Source organism: Opisthorchis viverrini (genome assembly GCF_000715545.1).
Source record: "Opisthorchis viverrini unplaced genomic scaffold opera_v5_195, whole genome shotgun sequence".
Lineage (NCBI taxonomy): Eukaryota > Metazoa > Platyhelminthes > Trematoda > Opisthorchiida > Opisthorchiidae > Opisthorchis > Opisthorchis viverrini.
Genome location: NW_008751848.1, coordinates 756,664 through 783,363, shown reverse-complemented (window position 1 = coordinate 783,363; position 26,700 = coordinate 756,664). Strand labels below are relative to the sequence as shown.

Below are 26,700 nucleotides of genomic sequence, written 5' to 3'. Positions count from 1 at the left end.
AGCGATCCGGATACAGTTTGTGCAAGAAAGAATGGGGAACAGGAGTGACGACGATTATATAAGTGCGTTTGGATAGGAAAAGTAAGAGCTAGTTCTCAGAAATTATTCAACTGGACAAAATATGGCAGTGGACAACCGAACCTGTGCACAGTTAACTTCGTACGGATCCAGAGGTCGACAGCCAACGCAAAAGAGAAAGCAACTTGCAAAAAATACTGCATACCGCCGCAAGAGATAAATATCATTGCTGAAACGCAAATATGAACAGCTAGGCTATGTGGATCAGTTGAGGAGCTCAGCTTAACTCTTGGCAATATTTATGTTAAGGGTATTCAATTAATCAACTAGAAAGGGGGAAGTAAATAATAATGATAATAATAATAATAATAATAAAAGAGTAACAGGTGAGGCTCGTTCCCAGTGAACTAGTGCCAGTTATGGAACTACAGGTTGACGTTTAATGAATATGACTTCTAAGATGTAGAGTATCTAAATTGTGTTGAGTGTACGTATGTGTTGTTAGCTTGCATAGATTTAGTCGCCATTCCTGGGAATATATTTAGCGCGGGGTTAGTTGTCCAATAAACGCTTATCCTTGGAGTATTATATGATAACCTACACTTCCAGAGTTAGCATGAAGTAATAACACAGTACTTTTTGTTCAGGGGTGGGTTTTGCGGTCGCTGTTATTACTCACGGTTTGTGGTCATTGGTGAATACCAGTAGTATTCATACAAGAAGCCAGCCATACCTGGGGCAAGCCAATGGCAAAACTAACCGGAGGCTGATAAAGCGTTATCATAGCTATTTTGAAGAGCATACAGACTGCAAAATGCATTATACGTTTGCTAATTAAGGTGAAGCTACCAAGGTCCATAAAAAGTTGCTTAATTCCTCTAATTAGTACCGCTTAAATACGGCTCAGGTTTCGCAGTTTTTACGTTGGATAGGGACATAGCATAAAACAAGAAATTCTAGTTTTGGGAATAATAACAGATGAAACAGTGCCTCTGTGAACATGATAAGTCTGATGAAAAAGAAACATATCCCGGACGTACGGCTCGTTCGATTAAATGTTTATTTTGCCGGACTGCCAGATAAGTGAATTGAAGGACGTCAAAGCGACCCTTCCTGTTCACCACTTTAATGAGTTAGGGGAACGTGTAATGCCCCGTGCAAACCTGTATGTGCGTTTGAGTTATGACTTGCCTTCTAGAGTGTTCTTTTACATGGTTCCTCAGAGTTTTTTAACAGATTAGTTGGTTGCAAAATCCACTTTCAGATGAAGATATGCAATGAGTATTTATCATAATCTGTCTACTGTTAACATGTTTATTACCACCAGGTCATTGAGACACATTTTTTTAAAATCGATAACGGTTGCTTAGATAAAGGCTCTTAACCTATGGCACGGATGGAGTTTTTACACCTATTTATTATGCTACCAAGCTTAGTGTTCCTCAGAGTGTCTAACATTTCATAAAAAATGTAGGACTAGCTGAATGTCCTAATGGAAGCGCTAGTACCAAAGCAAACGTCACAAAAATACCAACCTAGGTCAAAAATGCATCCCAGAAAATAAAGAGAAACAATAATAACATGAAACCGCATATGTTGTTTTGTGAGAGACATTAGTAAGGATTATTGCCTAGGTAAGCGGCTGTTGTGGTGATCATAGGTTCAGCACAAAAATTTGAAAGCCTGGAGCCGTACAATACGTGAGAAGCTGGGAAAGAAACTACATTAGCAGCAGGAAAACCAATCGTGATAAGCTGATGACCCGAACAGGAGCATCAGCTTGATTTCAAAACCGGTGAACTGTCCTCAATGATGAATGAGAACCCATGATTTCTTAAACGTATTACAATTTGCAAATGTGAATGGTTTAATGGCTAAAATCTTGAAAAAGCAAATCCACTTCCTTAGACAGTTTTTCAGTCTGATAAATCTTAAACTCGTTTGAACCAAACCAACAAGCAGGTGTTAATTGGTATGGTATGGTTCTTTCAGCATGGAAAAACCGACATATAGTGAGTAGTATTGCCTTAGCAGTTACAGATTAATCATCCTATATGTGATGATGGAAAGCCATGGAAAACTGAAAAAGGACCGCCACATCAGTCCAGTAGGTCTGAAGCTATGCCAGCATAGGTAGGCTTGAAGGCATACTCAACAGTTTGACTGGTAGCCCGTCAAATATGAAGCAGTTTGGCCGATCATCGTTGTCAGCCAGATGATGTTTCCTGGGCCGTAGTGGGTGATAGGTCTTCGTTCTGCAAAAAGCAGAATATCCTCACAAAATTTTCAGAGTAAAGAATAGCTTCCGAGTGACAGTCAGCTCAATTTGATGTAGGGAATTATTGCTGGTGAAATTCTCTCTATCTTATGTTTGCTTGTAAAAATGAAACAAAACGGTCTGGCAGTTTCTGATGAGTTAGGAACAATTTCAGGATCAAACACCATGGGGGAAAAGCAAACGTTGGACATTAACGTCCTAATAACTGGCTAAACTTACCTCACATTATCATTTATCCATCATAGTTAAACCAAATTGATCGGTGTATTTCACTACTGGTTGACTTATAATGTTAGTGTCCGAGGTGGGTTTCATAGAAACCGCTACTTATTGGGGTTTCTTGAGGGGAACGGATACAGTTTGCGCAAGTGGTGTGAGACACACAAAGGCACGGGCTCTTTAATATTCAGGTCTGTAAAGGCTAGGGGCACTTTTTGATACATTTCTCACATTTCTGCAGTAGATCTTGAATTTGAGAGCACCAGCATGCTGACCATGCTGAACTTGTGAAAGTCGACAGTTAGAACGGATGTATGGCCTGCGACGAAAGCAACATCATGAATCAGATACCTCGTTTCCGCTGCTGGGCTCCAAAAACGTGAACTGCACATTCCTGGGTGTTCTGAATTGATGAGAATATGACCTTCCTATATAAGAAAAAAATAAAGCACAAACCTTCCGCCAAGGCGAAGAGGATGACCGTTGGGTAGAGTCATGGTAGACTGGAACATCAATGTGTTATGACTTCTTTGCAGAGCAGTTAATTTTAAGAAAGCTCTTCATGAAACAGTATTAAATTGAATGTTGTAGCTTTTAAAAATCCGTTTGGTGGGTGGTTGTGTGGTGAACCTTGAACTCAAAAGCGTCAGGGGAAGTTAAAAAGCAAACAAGAGCACTCCAGTGGTAGTAATATTGAGGATATGTATAGTAATGGTAATGACCTACTGGTTTAAAAACATGATGAGCCTGTTTAGTTGTTGGTCTGTTTGCCGAGCTTGGCAGTTAGATTCCAAACGTTTCATCACCAATCGGGGTGACATCGTCAGTGTAGGGTTCAGTGGGTGATCCTATCGCCGTCGCTCAAACTGAATCCTCTTTGTAGTCCGTTGGGCAGCAAACCGTCGTCAGTAGCAGTTAGATCCAAACGTTTCATCACCAATCGGGGTGACATCGTCAGTGTAGGGTTCAGTGGGTGAGCCTATCGCCGTCGCTCAAACTGAATCCTCTTTGTAGTCCGTTGGGCAGCAAACCGTCGTCAGTAAAAAAGGGATCAACCAACAGTAAGTGAAATAGCTTTACTCATGCAATGTTAGTAAACTAAGATTACGCGCATAACTGCTATTCTGTCGGTTCTGAGGCGTCTTTCTCAGCAGTCTGTTGTTTTTATGGTGGTCTAGACTCCGTGGGCATGCGACCGAAACATCAGAATAAGTCACTTAAGTGAGTAACCAAGCTTTGTGGCGGACTGAAACTGGAATATTTTAATGCACGCTGAAGATCGCCTTTTGAGAAAGTTTGAGGTAGGAATCGAGTAACATGGCTTTCTTTGAGAAGAAGTTTGTTTTATTGTTATTACCAGCATCCGTTGGATAAGCTTGGCTCCCACTTTTGCTTCGATGAGGCTCAGACAGTAGTCCCAAGGAAGACTAGCCAATCAAAGGAGTGCTAGACTGCTAATTATGTGGTTATTAATTGGGCTTGGATCCTGTTTTGCAGAAAGCTGAATAAATTATGCAAAATGCTCGTGCTGGTCTCCCTATCTAGCCGTTTGTGAGCTAGGGAAGTCTTAATGCTGAGTGATGTTGAGTGATAAAGTAGGCTTCTGTGCCAGTTGAAATGGAGTTTTCTGATGGAAAGGTTGCTTTTAAGTAACATTTTACGTCGATAAAACGTATCACGGTACTAGAAATGCCATACCATCTGAAAAGTTCAGTGGCATCTTATAGTACAATCAGTAAAGAATATCCTAAAAGAAGAACTATGCCGAAATTGAACTCAGTCTGCCATCAACATCAACTTAATTCGCAAACGTATGTGTTTCATTTAGAACACAAGGCAAGCGAAAACCGGCGACCGCACTTATCCAACAGATTCCAAGAAGAGTGAGACCTGCAGGTGTCTTTGGAAAGCTTTCAGGAAACTTTTATTGAATGTATTATGTCAAGAAAACCTTAATATACTGTTTTTGGATGTCCGGTTGAATTAAAAATTTGCCTAGTATAGTTCTTTCTATAAAAGTTACACGTACAGTAAGATAAAAGCCGAGCTTCTGAAACATTGATCGTGTCATTGAAATAAACATCCAAGTGGTTTTGTGCCTTAGAATCAAGACTGGCATGAATTTCCTGGAGGTAGGTGTCTCAAGATAGTTAAACATCACCGGCAATGTGTGCCAAGTTGACCGAAAGCGGATGATACACAGTGACACTCATCAATTTAGGCTCAAGAATCTTGCATCGCACACCGTACGCCCAGTGTGCACGAGCTTCTACTCACACCTCGACAGTAGATATGTGCCCATGCCGTGGTCAAACCGATCACTGATTTTGAGCATCAGAAACGGCCTTGAAATTGCACTTTGAGAATAATGAATCTGTCTCCTGTGTTTAATATGGACATCGGAACATATTCCGTCCATATTTAAGGCCCGCCAAACTGTGTGAGCCGTAAACTAAATGAAAATGTTATATAAGGTGTCTCGTCTACTACTCTGTGAAATTGGTGCACACCAACTTGGTTTAACTCCCTTAATTCACGTGCTACTTTGCTGCTCTCAGAGTGCCGTCATCTTTGTGCATAGCCTATCTTTGCACAACGTAGTCTCCCGGTAACTCTTACTGACGAAGTGACATTTTGCGCCCCAAATCAAAATTTTGTAGCAAGTTTTTAAATAGGGTTGTCTAATGCGGGCAAAGACCTAAACTATGAGTTGCAATCACTTTGAATGAATATGTTGATAGAGTTTCAACTATGTCCGGTCCCTTGCTTGACTAGATAGTCATGATAACTCTTGCAGATCTCTCGAAATGTTCAATGTTGCCTGTTTGAGCCATAGTCACACTATGACTACTAATTTGAAGAGTGGGTAGACAAATTTTTGTTATGATGCCATTCAAACTTAACGTTTCGCTGCATGTCTTTCAAAGCGTTTTTACCCTTGCTGTCGTTTGCAGCCTGCTGTCTCCTATTCTTGCGTTCAGGTTCGGACAAGATTAGTATCTTTGACACGCGACTTAGCAGCGGTATCGCATGATTCTCTTTTTTTCAATCAAAGAAAGAACAAGCGTCGCGATGACGAACCAAATTTCAGGGTTTGGCACATTTCACAAGGTACTTGTCCTCGAAAGTTTAAGCTCATTTCACTGGAGCACGGATGACGCAAGCATAAGACGAATTCTAACGATACACGTTTAGGTCAATTCACCGGGCATTTCACCCTCAACAGTGTAATAAGCACACAAAAGTGTTCATCTATCTGATAAGAAAACCGAAAACCTACTGTAGCACCATACTGTTGGCTCAAGTGAGCAGTGAATAGTGAGTGCTCTGAGGTAGAAGTCAGAACGTACTTTAGAATGAAGTGAGGGGCATTACAAACAAAGCAGTGGCTTTGGACAAACCTGAACGTAGCCTGAAGCAGTGTCTTCACACGAGACTCGCTAGCCTGGTGTGGCGATTTGGAATCTTTACCAGTGAGCTTTACAATAAACAAACGAAAGACCCATACATTTGCACAACCAGACGTCAGTGTATTTAGGAGAAAAATTATCAAGCAGTTTCTTAGGTGACAACAACAAACAAAAATCAAATGAGTGTGTATTCGCTAATTTCGTGCAATTAGGTTAAAACTGGAACATAAGGTTGACGGGAACTCGGGGACTGCGTCTACCTGATGAACCCCAAATTAGGCAAAATCGGTCCTGGGCTGTTGAAGAGTTTTCAGCAACCTTGTAAGCAGTTTTCTTTATGAAAATATACTGCGATATCTCAGATATCGTGCCAACTGATAAATGAGGAGGCCTTTGTGCAGCACATTCTGTTGTGGAATATCATAAACGAGATATTCAGTTGGATCTTTCGTGAAAACCAAATTTATTTTCAAGTAAGTCTAGTTCTCAAAAAGTCAGTTATCCTCATGATGAAACCATGAAAGTGCGCGCAAGTGAACGCTTCCCAGTTCTTTGTGTGTGTTAAGATCGATCATCTCGCGCCTGACTTGATACTAGACCACCAACTCGGTTTCCAATCTATCCAGCGAATGTCACATTTTGTCTCGGTTCCACTATGGCTTTTGCCCAAGTAAAATTCATTGTTTGCTCCTCAGGTGTGATTGACTCTTCCTATTGTGAATTGCACTTCAAGAGAAACTAGTCGTTTTTGGAAGCAAAACTATTGAAATTCTGCCAGACTTGTTGTAACTTATCTGTATTCGGCACAGCTTTCCTTCTGTATACCACTAAGTAACATATGGTCTCGACGTAATCGAGCGTCTACTATTTTTATTCTACAACAGGTGATCAAGCCGTGATTCTCAAACTCAACGACAAACGTCTACAAGCGATCATCGAATCCGATTCCGGATATGAACGTTTTCTGGCCTACGAAGAACATTTTTTTAAAGATAACCCACAGTGGGCGGTGGATCCCTTGTCTAAGCCTGAGTCCCAGATGTGCGTTCACAAAATTGGGGATATACCGATGGAACTGAATGCAAACGTGACTGTTGCTTGTGAAAAAATCGCAAGGATGGGTCTTGGATCAGTGAATGAAAGGGAGTTGATTCGGATCAAAGTATATCGTGAGTTTCACCATCTGTTTTTTGTGTTTCAATGTGAGGATCTGGTTAACGGCATGATTCAGAACTCAGAGGCAACAATAACTTATGCGAATAAAAGCACCTAATTTCTTGATACTTTTGTGAGTTGGAACACTCATTTCGATTATTCTGGGGCTTTTTGGTAGAAGTCGATTAGTTCCTTTGAAAAATTTGCTGCCTTCACATGCATTTTCATTCTATCGTCAAGTAGAGAAAAAGTATAGATCTCTGTTTTTTAGACACCAATTCTTACTGAATCGAAGCCATGAATTAATCCGGTTCCCTCTCAGTGGAAAGACTTGGATGTTTGAATGACCTTTTCTTAAGTGGACTAGCGCAAAGGACGCTCATTTAGAGTCACTTCTCTGTGTTACAGGACGAGAAGGTTATCACAAAGGGACGATTTCCCCTATATTGTCTACAAACAGCCACCTTCCACAGATCAGTACCACGAGTTTTGGGGAGAAAGCTTGGCCTATTTTGGCAGTAAATTAGTTTTACTCAAAGCAGAAGAAACATGTCGGATTTTTGGTTGTCGTTGCTTCTGTACAGTTGGGTTGACCTTGGTTATTCGCTTTTCAGTTAGCTTTGTGCCCAATGTAATTCCTAGAAGTTGGGATTCTGATGGAATTCGAGCAGTGGGATCACCAGAGAAAATCGATAGCATTAGAAGAGATGCGGTCAGAATTGGCTGCATTTCTGGGCAGAAGCTCACCATTGTAGAAATACTAGTTACGTTGACAACAAATACACTCATTTGCAAATCAATTCGGTTTTCATACGAAAGTTAACTAAATTTATCGTTTATGATTCTCTTCAACTGAATATGCTGCACAAATGCCTCTTACTAGTACCGTTATTCACATTATCATAATGCTATGACCAGTTGTCTCTTAGCACGTTTTCGGACGTTTTCAAAAGCTTCTAATGTCGCTTCAGATGCCTATGGTGTTTGGTAAATTATCTGTCCTCGTATTCGTGAAAAAGGACTGAATGGAGCTAGTAGCCTACTGACGACCCAAGAGCGTTACGTGCACTGATCCAAAAAGGATTGTTTCATCTTGGATCAGAGAGGATCGTTTTTTCTTCTATGCCAAGTTACTTGTGTATGGTGAATTAAGAGGGCGACAAAGTTTTTTGGAGGGGGTATTGGGATGAATATGTAGTGCTTTGTATCAATAACCAGTTGTAAGACTGAATAAATTTACGTCCCCAACAGGACTGCGTACTCTCACACCGATCCACGGGTTAGCAAACCGTTCAGGTAATATCTTCAAGAGCTACATTTAGACTATGGTTTGCCTGAAACCATCCATAGACTAGAATATTACGATGCAACATGTTTACCTCAATATTTGGGTGGACCTATGAAACCCGGCAGTGTCTTCTGTCGGTATGACGCTTATGGACCGAAACGGCTCGAACTGGGCTGATTGATCTGTTGATTCTTTAGGAACACTGCGCCATCATAGTTGGGGGCCAGCTTTGTTTGTCCTATTTGTCTTCTCAGGTTTTATGTCAAGACTGCTCTCTTTAGCTAGTCACAGTGAACGAACTTTAGGACAAATTTTGGAACATGATACGAAACTTGTGGGAATGTAATTACTCACAACTGTAGAAAAATCACCCTTAAGCTGGATTAACCAAATGGTCATGAGCTGTATTCACAATACCACAGGAATACAATGAGTTCAAAAGCTATCTTGGAAAGTCTGTTGAACTGAGTTATTAATTGCACGTGTGTTCTCTCAAGCTCTTTTCAATCACTGATGGTTGTCTTATCTGACAGGACGGGTTGCAATCATCAACGTTCCGGACACCTACAGAGTAAAGGAGAAGGAGACAGCCATCTTGACGTGCAACGCAACGGGATATCCCGATCTTCACCTAAGTTGGAAATCAAAGGTAAGGAGGTTGGTATACTAAGGACCGACTGGATGCATGTGCTTAGGTAGTAATGTGACGACTGAAGAGGAGCTGGGTTAAATAAAAAAAATGGGAAGTCCTAAATATCAAACCACAAAAGGGTATAATGAACCTTATCATAGCAGCAAGACTGATCAGCCTTGCCAAGTAAGTCGTTCTTTGCTGCCGACATTGGAATTTACTCCTGTAGCTCGACTCTCGTGCGCATAACAGTCTTGGTGCTACACATTTATTCAAGGAATTCTGCAAATAAGATGAAACCGGATCTCTCAATCAAGCAAACCTAATGGGTAACTGAAGTAAGACGCAATACATGCGGTGCCTATTGACTTTGACATTTGAATGGTGGTGGTTACTGAATTCATTGAGCATCTAGACGGTTCGTCGAGGTTCGCGACCGAGTAGTGACCCGAATTTGTAGTTAGAAAACTGTGGGCACTAAATGTAGGAAAATGTCAGCTGACAAAAATTTTGACATACTGAGATTTTCAACCTCTTCTGGACTCAATCGCAAGTTGCACCTAAACGTGGATGGGACCACTTAGTGCTTGGGTACTCAGTGCGTAAATAGTACCTCCACCGTTAAGTTTTTTTCTCCAAGCACCGGGTGAGTACATGCGGCTGTTGCTGACTTCGAAACCCACTCGGTTTGTCGACATTGCAACGTCAGTTGGTCATGGTTACAAACGTCTTGTCTTTTAGCCTAATCATCGTTTGAGCACCATGGAATGAAACTTCCGGAGACGACAAGCGAAGGTTCAGTTTTTGACCTTTGTTATCTTGCACAGAAAAATCCGGTTATCGCGCAGTGAGCGATGTCCGATTACGTCACCAGTGGTCTTAGCCTGATCTAGCCTTCCTGACCTTGTTACCGAAGTCAACACGTCTGTAATCGGTTAACAAGGCTAAAAGTGCATTCCACCAGAGTTCATATTAAGATTCTAGCTAATCGGTTTTCAAATGTGGTATCCCCATCTCTTCAGACGGTTTAAAAGTCTTCAGCTTGTAAAACAAGCCATTTAATGGATTCACTGAGGACTCTAGGGATTCTGTTAATTCCTTTTAGTTCACAGAAAAGATCTGAGTTGATTTCGGACGTTCCGTTTACCCAATGTCACCCAATGTCTACCTTATTTCTTTAAATCAGCTGCAGAGACCTAGACCAACTGGTTGTCCGACTCCCTTATCTATATCTCCTGCAATATTCTGTCATCATTTCCTTTCTATGTAGCGTTCTAATGGTCAGTTGACCAGCACTGTTTTTGTTCAGCCTAGCTTCCGATTGTATTCTGGCCTGCCTTCTGTTTTGTCTTTCGCGTTTTCTAAAGAAACTGATGTCTGGTTCAGAACGTTATTTTTAAACCACGTCTAGTTTCTTTCCTAATCTAATCCTCACAGTCACTGCGGAAAATTATCTAAATTTTCATTATCCATCAAAAATGTTTCACAGAAATGAATCGAAACGTTGATATAAACATGATAGTGTCACCGAAATAGCTCAAGATTTGAGGAATACACATGCTACCGTTTTCAAAGGAATTTGGTTTTAGGTTCGAATCCCAGAAACTGACGACTGTTAAATTGATTCTTTCCATTCGTTAATCTGGTGAATGCAGATTTCCTTGTCTCATGGCACTGAATGCTCTGAAAGTGTGGTGTGTGCGGTCATATCTGACAAACTTGGTCTAAGTTATAGTCACGGCTGTTCGATGGGTAGGATGCTGCATAGCCGCTGACATACTGTTTTCAACTCTGACTGGGTGTCCCGTCAAATCCAAATTCGTATGCAAAGAGGAGTGTTTGATGGGTGCCAAATACAGTTAAGGTAAACCCGCGGACTGCGCCTCCCTGATGAGCCCCAAGATGGATGAAACAGGTAGCAGGCTATTGAGGGATTCTCAGCTACCTTGTGAGTATTTGTGTTACGTCCAAAACCTGAGACCGTTTCACATCCGTCTGCTGCGTTTATTGAACAATCATCAGGATCGAACTGGTTTTCCTGGGATCTTGTGTGAATTTTTAAAATCCGGGAACTTTTATTTGCCTTGTTTCCCAAGCCTTGCCCACAAAAATCTGATTGTATAGCAGAAGCCTCAGTATAATTGCAGTAACAAATTACTACAGTTTTGTAGTAGCACTTATGGCTCACTCGTGTGATGACAGCAAGTTGTTCCGACGACTGCGTATTCCCTTATTATTATCTTTTGATACGTTCTAGGGTGATACACTGTGACTTCTAGGTTAGTATCATCACCACAATTTGACGATGACAGTGCAGAAAATCGTTAGGCCTACACAACACAAGGTTTGATCTGATAGTGCGGGGTTGAATTCATCAAATCTAGCGAAAGTGACGCGTGCAATCGCACACGTTGTTTAAATACACTTAGTCTCTAAGCGACCTCGTCTTTCCGGAAAGGTACAATCAAAGATTCAGGAATCCGCCCAGCAAGCTTGGTGAAAAAGTGCGGAACTGGGAAGTATTACGTAGTATTCTTGCCTATATTGGTGATCTTGTGACTAGTTTCAGGAAGTGCTGGACTTCTATCTATATCACTCTAGTTTGAGAAATACTCTCCATAGACATCTGCTTCTGCTTAGTCGGCTAAACAGTGATACATTTGCAGACGAATGTCTGTGTTCATGAAAACGATCAATAATGCAGAACAGCCAATCGTAACTCAGCAGAAGAGTGTTCAACCCCTATTCAAACAAAAAGGAGATTTTGTCGCACAATTCTCATGGGACGCCTGTTGTTCCAAAAATTTAAGACAGATTTAGAGTGCTTTGCCGCTTTCCGCAGGGGATTGGCAAATATTAAGGCCACAAGACCATAGTCAGGAAAACAGTAGGTCGTACTAATTACGTGTTTCCTCTTGCATTTAAACCAAGGAAGTTCGGGAATTGTCACTGGACACTATTGTTTAAGTCTTGTTTCAGATCGGGACTGAAAAGTCATTCTTCACATATCTTTCCCTCAAAATGTTCATGAATCGCATCCTTCGTTTTTCGCTTTACATTAAAGGATAACGGAGAATTACTGAAGGAAAACCGATACAACAAACCGAACGGCCTTCTCGAACTGATTTTGAACAATGTGACAAGCAACCAACACGACACTTCTTACGTATGCGAAGCCCGTACAAGTTATCCGGTAGGCACCCCACCGGTGACTGCAGAAACCAAACTTGAAGTGTATCGTAAGTTTGGTTCCGATTTGTCAACTGCGTCATGCATTTTGATGGTGGTATTCCATAATTCAGTGATAGGAGGTGACCGAAGCATCCAGTGCGACCCGATTACTACTGCTGTCATCAGGTAGGGGGGTTCGGGTGGAATATAATAAACTGCGCGCAGTATTTATATTTCCGACGATCTTCTGTCAGTGCGCGTCAGCGGAACAACGTCTCTCCCTCTGGATCCTCCTGCAGGCAACAATCTGAATCGTGGCCCTTGACTAAAAACATTTCAACATTATTTAAAAATTCATTTTTCGCGCTACCCCTAAGGTATGTCCCGCCATCGCTCATTATTTAAGTGTTTCTTTGTGGCCCATTTGTATCCCTATTGTGCTCATCGATTCCGGCCGCATATAGGACTTGGCACAGGTGTTGCATTTGATTTTGTGAACACAATCCCTATTTCTGTTTGCCAGGAGACGATCCTTCAAGTACACCAGTGCATAGGATTCTTTGAATGATTTCGGACTTCCCTGGTTTGTACTGGACTGAGAGCAGTTTCAAGCATTTCGCTATCGGGTTTCACCACAGGTAGAAATACCTTTCTTGACGGATGCTTAATTAAACCAACTGAAAACGTCCATCTCGAGGCCCGTTTTTTACTTCAATTTCAGCTGCTGGTTGATCAACTTCTTCCGTGCGCAAGGCCCTTACTCCGATAAATACTGATGAGACAATAATATCAAATACCGATTTAGTATGAGCAGACAATCAGTTTCAAGTCAGCCCAAAGTCATTTGGCTCCTGGAGCATTGTTGTTTTGCAGTTTCCCGCCAGTGTTCTGCGTCAAACAGCCTAAGAAGTGTACCCCCTGCCCCCCCCCCCAAAAAAAAAAATTGACCGTATTTCTATGCTGAATTCAGTGCGAGGATTTGGGTTAGTAAGGAGCTTTTACAGTTGTCTAAACCCAGAATACTCTTAGTCGGTACGCATGAGAAGCCAAAGCTTGCCGTTTCCAAAACAAGATATTTACAAAAACCGGATACATTGGGATCCCGTGGCTAAGTCTTATTACACAAAAGAGTCGACTAAAGAACGGGTGAGATTCGGGCATGCCTTAACTATTATACCATAGTAGGCCATGTACTTTGTGAAAGTCTTTGAAGTCTCTGTGAAGTCTGTCAATAGCAACTGCTTGGTTATTTCCAAGCAGTTTCGGGTATATTAGTATACGACGACTTGGCGTCCAAACCGCAGGAGTTCTGTTTGGTTTCAAGGAGCTGGTGGTGGAATTAGAATGCATCCTACAAATCTGGCCTGCTCATAGGGGTAGAGAGCGTCTATTGTCGGTTTCGCTGGTCTCATCGGTCTTGTGGATATCAGTCCAACCACGAACCTGCGTGTGGTGTACCCTCAGGTTTGGTTTTGACGAGAGACTCAACTGAATTCTAAATTCTGAATCTTAAAATTTTCTTATCCTTTAGTCTATGGGCACTGCAAATTGAGGAACGGAAATGTAGACCCATGGTTGATTTTAGTTTGTTGATATGTGCATTCTTAAGTTGGTTCTTGGATTGCTATCTGAGCGTCCTTGTTGTAATCGAGGTGGCATCATTTTTTTCTTAGTATGATGGTTTTGTAGCCTGTGTTGAATCCGTTGAGGTTCACAGAAGCAAGATCAGCCTTCTTTACGCAGTATGCATCAGATGGATGAAGAAAACCGACCAACTCGCCACTTCTGCCCGACATCCATATCGCCTGCAGTCACGTGGTCTACGGTTGTCCTCAGAAGGGTCGTTGACCTCAGTTTACATAGCCTGCAATGTAAACACCGCACAACGAGCAACAAACTTGTGATAATTTTTAAGAAGTCGTCGAATGGTTGAAGTTACTGTAAAACATTCTCCAGGGATTCGGGACCGGCCTCCCAATTCACTGATTTACATTTCTCTTAACAATGGTGTCCTCTAGAGTTGTGCTGATTAGTAAGCCACGTCGGTTAATTTACCTCCAGCAAGAGAGGCAGATATTTGGGGTTTTGAAAAACAAGGTTGCGTTCAGTTTGAAAGACGAAAATTTTTTCAAAAAGGCTCTGGTTTCATCACTGATAGCATCACTTAGAATTCTGTGATTAGGATCTTTAAATTTGTGGCTTGCATGTGAGGTTTTCTTGACAGAAAATGTTCGAGAATTGCTGTTGTATCGCCGTGGAACTAAATACATTCAGGATGGTGTCCAAGTAGCATGAACAAGAATACTCCGCACAGCTGTCGGCGACTAACGAGTCATGCGTGTCACACTGCCTTAGTTGGGTGTTGCTCGAATGACTATGCATTTCTTTCAACGTTCCCGCCTGACGTTCAACACAAGAAATCATAAATCTCGAATGCGTTTTCAACTCTAGCCAATGCCTGTACATGATTCATGGCGGTCGATCGTTGCTAGTGTATCGTAGCGACTAAATCACCAGAAGTCATATAATACAGACACGGCGAAGCTGCCTGAGATAAAAACAAGATGTGGAGGTGTAGGCAAATTATGCGACGGTCAGCACGCATCGAAGTAGTCTTCCGGTGGTCGTGTTACGTTTCTCTAACGTAACTAGGGTGGCAACATGGGACGGAGAGGACGCTCAGAAGCGATTGACGCAAATAGGTAGGGCGAAGGTTACCTTATGATGAAAACATTTCAGTTAACTTAGCGGGTGATACTGTCCAAGAGGCTAGATGGTATTCCAGAATTGTCGTTCTGACAATATACCCTTGAATGGCTGGGGCAGAATAAAGGGGGATTATTCCATACCCATTTTATATCCGAATACCGCTTTTTACTCCTCAGAACAATCCGATATTTTTGGAAAATTTTGATACAGCACACTAATTTACCACAGCGTTGCTTTACTCTGCAATGCCTTATCGAGAAAGGTTGCACAGGGGCAGCGAAAACTTCCTCTAACAGAATTTTACGCTCTACTGAACATTTCAACGGACCATCGTTCTCGCTTTTGTACTGGAAGCATATTTATCTGACAGCGTACACAATGCTGTGTAATGTTTCTGGTGCTCGATTTGATCACATCACATATTGACGGACAGGATTTGTTGACATTTTTGAACTCAGAAAACGAGACAGCTAGGGCGAAACGAAACCTGCGAAGTTTTTTCTCCGGGTAAAAGTTTCTTCTAATCCACACATTTGGCTATGTTGTCACCTTCGTGACCGTAAATGCGGGCACATTTTCACACATTCTGTGTAAGTCAGGGTAGGTTCTCTAATCAGGCAAAGCTATTAAGATTTCCATGTCCGTGAAACCGCTAAAAAGACAAAATGTATCATCCAGAATCGTGGCAGCGTAGTACAAGGTCATTGTTGGGACTCCGAAAATTCGGTCACTTTCTTAATGAGGTGCAATACTTTTGTCAGCTAAATTTAATCCTACGATTACCCCATGCTGGACGTGCAAGAAAGCAACTAGTTTTGGAAAAGTCGTCTGAAATATATGCGAGAGCACAATGGACAAGCTTGGATTTTGCCTTCAGGTTCAGTTAGGTACTCGTTCACATATGTGTGACAGTATAACTCGTGTGTGTGGATCCGAAAAGATTTAGTGTTTCGATGCTACTCATGAGGTCGTTGGAAAATCTGGAAAGACGGCTTCTAGTTTCGCCTCTCCGAAGGTCCTGAATGTCCACCAAAATTATTTCCTACAGGAGCGCTAACCTGTTATTTTAAGTGCGAATTCTGGCACCGGCTGTGGGCCGTCTGTACAGAAAACCCATATTTTTACTGCCATCGGCTCCGCGTATGTAATGTCTTCTCTAATATTGAATTTGCGTTGACGCTTGTGAGGACCTTGAAGCCAACAGAATGTGAGCCATCAGAACAAATGGCCCACCGATGGAAAGTATTATTTTAAAATGTTAATACAAATGGCATGACGTTGAGCATTGCTTATCACCTCAACAGAATATTTCTCGTTTCATGCCTGCAGTTCACCTCCCCTAAGAACTCACGATGATCCACTTCGCCGGAAATACGCCGTATTGGTTAATGGCCTCTCAAATGCTGATTATTAGATTACAGTTAATGATCCGTGTTATTACATTAGTGAGGCAGTTGGGGTCCGCTGGACTGCTTTCTGGACAGCGCCGCACATAGCTGGTGATTAACTCGAAGAATGATAATGTAGAACTTCGGAAAAACTATGTTCGAATGTGTCGGAATATGCAGGATAGTGAACGGAGCAAGTCTTGATGCATCCTAATGCATTTGTAATATGAAATGAGGTCCAGACTTTAGTTGCAAGTTTGCAGTCCAATTCTGGCCGTTGCCAGTTGTGATTCGGGCAGCCTTTGGTGCTCGGTGGAATGGTTTCACAGAACACCTCGTTTCAGTGCGAATGAATGACTCATGTCAAGTGGGGATTTAGATGCGTTCCGAGAGCATGGATGAGTAAAGTGAGTTGACTTCGTGACCATCATCGCGTCATTCTGTTCGCCCCGGCACCCGCACTAGATAACGCCATGTTTGGTAAAAATAAATTCGTGCACTTTTGGTTGCAACTCTTTGACGGTACCTGGGACGCATTTTCCTGTGAATCTCCCTTATTTTTAAACTCAGAAAACTTAAATATTACAATTCATCTACTGTTTTAGCCGCCTTCGTGACGTTAATCATGGTGGCTTGGGTGAGAAAAGGCATGTATGCACTTTTTGCTTACTGTCTTCTCTATTCTCTACAAAATCCAAAATTATTTTAATTTTTTTATAAAAAACATGATGAGATCCGGGCTGTTTCCAGCTTTTTTGGGACTAGTTGACTAGGCGCTCTGTAGAGGTGATAGACGAACAGTAGGACAAATTTAATTATTTGTTACACTGCACAATTTACGGGATCATTTTAAAGTCAATTATGTGGAATCAAGTTGCTCCAAGGGCTCACTGATGAAGTATCCCTTTCAGAAAATATAAAAGGTGCAAGTGAACAAGGACTGGACGAAACTGTCTAAGAATTTTCTACAAGCGTTTTTGTGCACATTTGAGAATCAGTTCATAAAATCACATGGCAGGTTGGCTTTTGTCATCTAATGCCAAATTTATCCAAGTACACATCCTAGTGAGTATACACGATACAACATAATCGTGATTGCAAGCTGGGCGAGAGAGGCACGTGGACACGTTTTACGAATACGCCCTACCTAGAGCGGCTCATGCAACTGGGCTTGTTTGTCAATTCCAAACTGGATTACCGTGCTATGGAATAAGGCATAGCGTTGCAAAATGATGAGCGATATAGCGGCTCATGACTACCATAGTTGAGAACGAGCACATTAAAGCCACACTGTCCGTCAAAAGTTCAATCAAACCATTCACTGCACGTGGAAGTAAGCTGAACATTCCGCGGTAATGCAACGCGACTGAAGATCAAAAAGTTTGGCTAGGTGATGTGACGTGAAGTTTCACGATTATATGGGTTTTAACGATTAAACAGATAGTATGGATGATAATCTACTCTACTGAGGTGCCTGGATTTTAACAATACAGTTGATAAACCAAGGTAAAGGGTCAGACGTATTTTCATGGAACGGTATGTCCCACTTTAATTCGCACATTGATGATGTGTGGCATATACGCATGAAAGATCTTCTGAGTGGGCAATTGTTATCCTCCTTCTGGGGCGGACCTATATGGGTACAAACAGTTTAGCTTTCAGTCTTGCACAACGGTCCCTCAATAAAAAATATTATACAATCTCTTTTCGGAGGGGTTTGGTAAACAATCGGTGGATTTATTATTATACCAAACCCCTCTGAAAAGATGACTTCCCAATCGATCCCAAATATTTTCCAATTGATTATACACTCTCCCGATCCCAAAATTTTCCAATTGATTATACACTCTCCTTTTCTTTGTCTCATTTCCTCCTATACAATTTTAATATGCGAGTAAAAAAAGAAATCAGGAAGAACTTTTCACTGTGATTTCAGTCTTACCAACTACAAATAGATTGAAAAGCTGTGCACATATGCTTGGCGAGTGACCAACTTATAGAATGTTCTGCTGTGATTCTCTGGAAGATAATTAGTTGAAAACTGTGAGAAGTACTCAGCACGACAATTTTTCTTACCTCTGCTTGTTAAAATTACCACAAGCAAAGGCTGGTTTCTGAGTGGTCGTTTCTTCCAAACCAACATGTCGATATCGTCGTATTGGCGGGCCGATTTCTGATTGGTCGGCAACCGATCGATGGCAGACTATCACGTTCCAGTTTCCCTGTACTTCTCAGCTGCTTCCATTAACAAAGCATGGGACGCTGAGATATCTTGCTACTAATCTACGTGCGCCTAAAAATGCTTAATGTCATTATTCTCGATGATCTCAGTCAGTATAGTTTCCTCTGAGAACTAAGTGTTTTGTTGGTAACATTAGTCAACCTCATAAACGAAACCAACCTAGCTTACTATAAGTTTTCGTAGGTACTGCGCAATCACCAGAGTTTCAATTTTGCAATCATATTCGAGCAGCTTGTTCACATTATGAAATTTAACAAACTTCTGTTTTCTCATGAAGTTCAAGTCTATGTTCCGAAATCTGCTACTGTGACTTTGTGATACGTGATTAACCTATTGCCAGCAAAAGGCGCTGGTGTTCCTGTGCATACTCTAATGTTACCTTTTTTTGTTATGTTGACTATACATCCTTGTTTTTTCCAGTTCTGCCGACGATCAAGATGGATTCGTACACGATTCACACAGAACTAGGCGCACAGGAAAGTTTTCAAGTGAGTAAATTTTCAGTCAAACCTGAAATTATTTGACCAACTGGCTTGATGAAATGATTCCACGAGTGCTCTCAAGAAAGCCACCGACCGTCTAAACGGGAAGTAAAGTATCCAGATAACGCAGGGTACTGGACCAGCAAAGGACAGTTCTGATTAGTAATCCGAATAGGTACAATGTAATGGAAAACACAACGTCCCTGGGAGAGACGAAAACCAACCAATTCTCGTTTTTTTACACGAGTACTCTAATAATCGAGTTACGGTTGACATTTTGTGTTTTACATCAACTCGGCGTGCCTCCGCCTAATGGATTAACTAATTGTAGATGCTTTCTAGCGCCATATACGAAACACTTTACGACTTCCATTGGGGACACTAGTTTTTAATTCGTGTAGAACAGAGCGGGTCTGGATAATCTCAGTTCGTAAAACACTCTTCTGAATGATTACAAGTCGCAGGTTGCTTTGTTCAGTGGCGGATTTACATCAAGGTATACTGTGGTTTAATGACAAAAAGAATCGAGGGATGTGCATCCATAAAGTCACAGTGCGAAATTATTAGTGTTACTAGGCGCATCTTGACTCTTGCCTCTCTGAGTATACCTGGTACATTGATCGCTGGTCGATGAGTTCCTTCACCTGGTTGTACTTGACAATGGGGATGACTCGTTTGTTGGGCTAAAATACCGTTTTTGTGATCGGTGTTGATCGAAAAGTCATTCCAAATTGAGTAAAGCGTTTAAGAAATGTATCTTGCTTCTCAAAGAAGAATTTTTAAGAAGAATAGAAAGAATACATAAGGATAAATGATATATGACAAAAATATATAATATAGTAAAATTTGGAGCATATACCATCTGAGAAGGCTGAAAAGAGGAATATTTTGTTGTGTAAGTCTTCTGGGCACCATTGAACCCGGTTGTAATTGCAATCACCCCCAAACTCAACGCCCAAGACATATGCTTCTAGTGACGGTGGTTTACCTGTCCCTTTAGTTTATCCCCAGGTGTTCTACCGTACACTCGATCTCCCTGTTCGGCCGTTTGTTTTTACACTCCTGTTTCTCCTATCCCTATGATGAGTTAGCAATCAATATGCATAAGCTGAAGGCCGATTGACATCCTATCCATAGGTGGTGATCATTGCCTGGTGAAATGCATTAAAAAAACTAGGATAATTTGCACCAATGTTTTAGCCAATAAAGGGAAAGGGACAGTTCTAAAAATTCAACACCATCAACTGACTCAAGGAAAATTCGTTTTTTGGCTGATTCTTGCAAGTTATGTACGAGGAAAAGATGTTTTGACACTAACAAAATGGACTTCAGTTTACCGTTTGCTGTAGGGAACTATTAAACTGAAGCATAAATGTGGGCAAAATGGTCCAAGTGAAATGGCACCATCGAAGGAAGTAGACTGAAAGACTCATGCGCTGTACACAACCATCTGCATTCCGAAAAGAAAAAACTTCTAGATGTGCGGAAGACAACGTTCCGGTCAGAATCGGTATTGTGACTCCTAGCACCAAGCACTAAACTGTACGGAGCACGGAACTGCAGAAAAACTGAACCAATAACAACTGGCACAATCCATAAGGTTACCTTACTGGAAAGCAGAGAGTCCCGAGGCTAAAGGTAGGGAACTATTAAACTGAAGCATAAATGTGGGCAAAATGGTCCAAGTACAACGATACATAAATGTAATTTAAATTTGCTAACTCTTATTTCTGCGTCGATCGACCTTCTTCTGAGGAGAAAGTTTAGTGTTCCGATTCGTATGTTCTCCACTCACACGAACAGTCACTAAACGTATGCTTTTGAATAGGCTGAAACCAGCTCGCATACGATATGGAAGGCCGGTTTACCTCAAAGATTTGAGTCCGAAGTAAAGTCCATGAGAGAAGAAATAGTGGCACAAAAGGTTGAGGCGATTAACTTTGAATAGTGTTGTTCTTTATTTGAATAGATTTCAACCATACTAATATTGATTGTAATAGGGCTCTTTAGTCGACTCCCCGGTGGAAATGACAGCGCATCTAAATCCCAGTACGGGTCCAAAATTACCATCGGGATCACAAGGTCGAAACCTGCCAGCTACGCTGTAGTAGATAAAGATGAAACAAGTAGGTAAACAAACGGACAGTTTATAAAACAACATCTGCAGCACTGGCGAACTGAAAATTTGAACCACGAATGTTTTAGTCCATTGGCACTGGCGTGTTATTAAACTCCACAAGTTAGATTTCCAGAGAGTCCAACACACTAGGAGTATTTCGCCGCTGGATGAAGTTTTTATTCCAAGTTAGTGACTCATTTGTTGATCATGCACGCGTTACTTTGCCACTTAGTTTAAGTTCCGCTTGGTAGTCCGGTGCCAGTTTGTATGCTGGTTAAGGCATAGGTAGAATCCTAGAAGCATCAGAATGAAGGTTGAACGTCGCTTGGAAAACACCAACTGTAAAATTTCACTAAGCAAACTTCAGAAATTTACCATCTACGGACAGTTTGCCACTACTTTACCAACATCGTCATTCGTCACGCTTTCTGAAAAGTAAGCCGCTCGGCATTCANGGAAAGTCAAGCGGACAAAATCCGGCACTCGTTTGGAACTACCTTCCAATTATCTCTTTTTCGCGAATAGTACCCAAACTTGTTCACTGTTTCCAAAAATTTTCCTTCCGATATTTTTCCAAACTTCTACCGGGACCTATTTTTCTGTGTAGTGATGCGTTGTATGAACCGCGGAACTGGATTTGAAGGCAACGTCCGGCTATTGTTGTCGAGCCCTTTGAGTTAGTCACCAACATTGCTAGCTCCCTTGTTTTTCTGGCTTTTAGAGTGGGTGAAATTTTGTTACAGAAATAACACCGAAAATGTTACGTTATATGTGCAGCTGGAACTGGGTGTCTCTACGCAATGTACTGCAGTTCAGTACACTTCTGGACTAGCTGATTTCAAAGCCTGGGTGGTGTGAAATCATCAGTCTGTACCAAACACGCATCTGCTTTTCGCCTGTGACGAATTTACGCTTGTTAACGGGCGCAGAGACTGTATTTTGAATGTCATTTCGAGCAGTGTTGGACAGTCAACCGTTGCGTGTAGCTACCTTTTTAAAGGCGTCACACGGCCACTAGTTGACTATCGAGCTTTCCCATCTTCAGCGTATGGGACGAGAGGTGAACTTTCGCCTGTCTCTCGCGCCCCGAAAACAATAGACGCTTTTTGTTGACAAAGGTGTTTAGTTTTCGTCTTTGTTCGCAGATTCAGTACTTATTCAGTGACCCTCGTATAAACAAACCCACTCAAACGACATCACTGGTCGGTTATTTCGAAAACGAGCGTTATTGTGAAGTCCGGTCAATTTTGGTGATGGATTAAATGAATTCTGGTGAGGTCATGAAGACCAACGGGTTGCTAACACCAACGACTTGTAAAGTGGTCATTCTGGCACCGGAGCATAACGTGTTTGACACACTCACGCAAATTTTCAGCCTGTTACGTGGAAGTTTCTCGCATTTCGGTTTGCTGCTTTCGAAATCAATGTGTTGAAACATTGTTCATGTTGGACTATGATTTTAAGCGTGATCGGCTCACAAAAATGACTGGGCTTTAGTCAATTTTTTGCTAAATAAAGCCCAATTATCTTCGTTTGGAGTGTTTTTTTGATTGAAGCATACGATTAGTTCGTCCACTCTGTGGTGGCAAATCTTTCTACCACCTTGTTGTTAGCTTCCGGGAGGCGCTACAGAGTCAGTAAAACAGCATCAAAACATGATTTCAGCCAAAACGGTAGGAGAAAAATCAGGAATAGTTGCCCATTTTAACCTGTGTCATAATAGCAACTTTGATTACTCTCCGGCAGCCGGTGAACGATGACCTTTAGGTTGCTTCTCAGCTGTCTCAGGCAGTACATCTCCGGAAACCTACCTGAGATGTCAGACTGTTCGCAGGAGACAGCAAATGGACTACGTTTTTGAATGATTAGTGTAGGTGGGGGTGTTAACCGAACTTTATCGACCAGAAAACTGTATGCATACCAAAGATACTTAACTATAAGCAGCCAAAAAGACGAGGAATTACTTAGTCAAATGATACTCATTAAGATTAAGTGCAAAAGTATGTAACAGAACTTCACTGACCATGAGAGGACTTAGCTTTAGTAATATTCAGATACACTAATTGTAGTCTGTCGTTTGGCTTGTGAAAGTGTATTATAAGAATACACTACTCTTGTCGCTATTCACAGACATTATCCTCTCAACTAGCTTTTAGTTTCCTGATTGCCGTGTGCTCTGCAAACGCCAGATAAAATACTCCGGGGGTATCATCACGTGCTTTCCAGACTGCGTAGAAGTATTTCATCCTTATTAACTAATCAGGGTTAAACTTTTGCGTTGGTTTTAAGGTGAAAATAAAAGAGGCAACACCGGAAAAAGTTGTGTATTGTCCACCCTCATGGGGCATTCCAAATAGAGCTACTACTAAGCTCCATGGTGTGCAGTGGAGGCCACCAAAAAAGACCTAGCCGAATGGAAAGTTTCATCGTCGCTTAATCTTCCCTTGTATTGTTCCATCCTACGGGGGATATATCATTCGGTGGATAAGAATCTGATTGAGAATGAAGTTGTACTCAATAGGATAGATCTGTCATTTTCGCTGGGAATTCGAAGGTGTGGCATTCAAAACTGTTTTTTGCTTTCACTCAGCTAATTTGTCGGGTGATGGGCGTATTCCAAAAAAGTACGACGGCAGAATTCATCCCTTTTATTGGCTAGCTGTGTCGAAAATTAGTTTATCACTGAACTAAGTAACTTAAAAACAAAGCCTTACTGGAAGAACCATATCAATTCAGCCGACAGCCGAATCATGGATCTGTTGTAGTGAGACAAAAGATTTCAGTTGATAGAACTTGTCTTCTCAAGGGGTAGTAGCTGTACCAAAAGCCTGAGGTAGAAAGTCATGGATCATTTTATATTTTTACATACAGTGCTCGAGGTAACCGACTCATGTGCTTTTCTTGCGAGGAGGCATGAATGCGAGAAATACTTGATATACAACGTCAATAAGCGAGGTAGCCATTCCCATGAACGGCTTTCAGTTCCGTGTTACATTCACTTGAATCGTGGACCACCAATTAGCTGATAAATCCAGGTTGAAACAAACGAATTGTTTGGATTGATAGGTTGGAATGTCGGGGTATGGTAGTGCGCTTCTTTCTAGATACTGATCCATAGACAAATTGAGCTCCTTATTTTTGTCAGCATCGCGGCGTTGAACTAGGCACCAAGAGTCTTGGTGTTCTTTGTTTCTTTCACGAAAAAGAAAAGGATATTTGTGAAACTAATTATGATTCAAGCATCAAACAACAGCCCTGTTTAAAGGGTACACCAAAATTTTAGTTAAACACTTAAATATTTTTGGAATGATTGGCAGGAGTTATTGGTGACCTAAAAAGCTGTGTTTCAAAACGAGTTTCTCCTGCTAGCATTTCCGGTTATCAAAATAGTGATGGCGATAGTGAGCAAATCACGGAGAGTATCGAATGAAGGCTCCGACTCTCTTTGTTATGGCGCTTGAATCTGATAAGCTTGAGCATCTCATCATTGATGAAGTCCAAAGTTCCCGAAGATCAGCAAAGCATTCTCGAAGGTGTTTGTGCTTACCACCAGCTGCTGTCTAAAACACACCGCACGCTGACTGATAACGCTTGAACATGCGCGGCATACATTTGTGTAGACGCGTGAACAATTGACACCATTCACAGATGACGTCCGTTTTCTCTCGCAATTTTGGACTAGTAACTCACAACTCTGTAGCTCCACCTGACAGAGATCTTGCTGGATATAATATTACACACAGTGTATAAAACTGCAAGCTCCCTTGAACCCAAAACTTATTCGGAGGTTGCACTGGAGCAGAAATTGGACAAATTCAGTCATTAATGCAGACGAAAAGAATGGCATGTGCTTTACAATGTTTTTCGCCAAAAGGCTGAAAGTAATATGGAAATAACTCCTCTTAGTGCCTTTAAACCAACTGGACAAATTATTGCCCCTACTAATTCCCACAGTCATTCCTGATAAAATTTTTGCTGGTTCACGGAACGTCATTCACTTTCACACACCACCAGGTGGAAAACGTGATTTTGTCGCGCCACATATAATCATGTCACCTACTTTATTCTGCAACAACTTGTTGGATCTATCAGGTGAAAAATGTGATCATTTAGTTTTTAATCTATGGTTTTTCTTACGCATAATGAATGTTGGTGTCAGTCGATCGGTTGTTGAACAACGTGGGTGGGTATTCACGGCTTGCATTTCATGAATTATGTAAATAGACCTGCATCACGAAACAACCCTGAATTGATCAAGACAGGGAGAACAACAAGGTTTCTCAAACTTTTTATGGTCGCGTCGTATGCTCACCCCATTAGACCGTCTATTTTTCGCTAAACCTAAGCCCACTGCTTTCGTCACGTGTGAATTTGGGTGATAAAACCAGCCAATAAGATTTGATTATTTAATATGACGTATCCCAGTGTGCAATCAGATGCTTTATGGTTTGTGTTTTCAGAATAGGAACTCTGAGGAATTGTGGTGCTGAAAGTCTATTCAAAGAACACTTATGTTGAAGGCTGCCGTGAATGCGCTGCAAGCTTTCCCAAGTAGAATGGGCGAATGGCCAGACCTGAGGGATACATGTGGCAATTGGAATGTAGGTCAGTGTCGCCTTACTCTCCACTGGTGAACGTACAAAAGGATATTGATATCAAGATCGCACAGCAGACCAAGAGGAATCGTACAACTTTCGGTGCACTATTGAAGTTGGAAGTAGTTGGAAAAATGCTCAAATTTAGGGAGATGGTACATGAGAGATCTTCCAAGTTGAGGGTCCTGAGAAATGATTGGAAAAGGTCAAATCGATGATAAGAAGGGGGAACGTGATTCTGACACGCAGGTGTTGGGACAATGTCTGGATAGAGAGACATCGACGTCTGCATAGAGACGGAAGACTGGTGAACATCTTACCATTTGAGGGCGAACAAGGACAAAGTAGTGGGTTCTGCATAGTTTGACTAGTGGCAAGAAGATCGTTCACTTTATTAATGCGTCAAAAATCTAGCATATTCGGCCTTGGGGAAAACTGCTGCCAGCCTCTGTCGCAAGGCCTCGAGAGAATTGTACTTTGCGTCTGCCAAACGGTTTATCACTCACTACCACAGGCCTATTATTTGTCTTGTTGATAGTGACAGACCGGGAGTCACGAGCAATCACGTAGTCGAGATGTGGATTTCGAGCATTGAAAAACTTTTAGAGAATGTATATGTTTTACATACCAAAAGTATGCGGTGTGACTTGGATTTTTAGGATAGAAAGATTTCCGGGTTTGAAGATGTTAGCTATAGCCTGCTGCAAAAAAAACAACGAAACTATTGTTAGTGAAATTTGAAGCATTCAGCGTGCAAGATACACAGAGATAAAAAACAAGTACTTGCACATACCGTCTGAGCCAATGGAATGTTGATCCTGGCTGAACGGGTACTGGATGGAATGAGCGGAATCGAATACGTGCAAGTAAATCGCAATGATCGAAGGAACCGATTATGACGGAGAAACTGACTTAACAGGAGTCGAGGTCGATCGTCAGGAACGGAAAGGCCGCTTTCTATGACGTGCCATCATGGTCTGGAATTTGTGCCAACA

The 26,700-nt window shown here is 41.6% G+C and overlaps 2 protein-coding genes across 2 annotated transcripts in view; one reads left to right on the top strand and one right to left on the bottom strand.

Moving 5' to 3' along the window:
* T265_07905 (hypothetical protein) overlaps positions 1 to 26,700 on the bottom strand; it is a gene marked incomplete at both ends in the record, with an annotated part of 48,389 nt that overhangs the window by 1,293 nt on the left and 20,396 nt on the right. The window contains one exon of the mRNA XM_009173562.1: positions 2,747 to 2,943. Within this exon, the coding sequence (XP_009171826.1) occupies positions 2,747 to 2,943 (197 nt within the window). The remainder of the gene's footprint in view (positions 1 to 2,746; positions 2,944 to 26,700) is intronic.
* T265_14425 (hypothetical protein) overlaps positions 1 to 26,700 on the top strand; it is a gene marked incomplete at both ends in the record, with an annotated part of 37,721 nt that overhangs the window by 1,029 nt on the left and 9,992 nt on the right. Inside the window, 4 exons of the mRNA XM_009173563.1 lie at positions 6,810 to 7,094; positions 8,902 to 9,017; positions 12,064 to 12,238; positions 18,930 to 18,997. Of these exons, the coding sequence (XP_009171827.1) occupies positions 6,810 to 7,094; positions 8,902 to 9,017; positions 12,064 to 12,238; positions 18,930 to 18,997 (644 nt within the window). The remainder of the gene's footprint in view (positions 1 to 6,809; positions 7,095 to 8,901; positions 9,018 to 12,063; positions 12,239 to 18,929; positions 18,998 to 26,700) is intronic.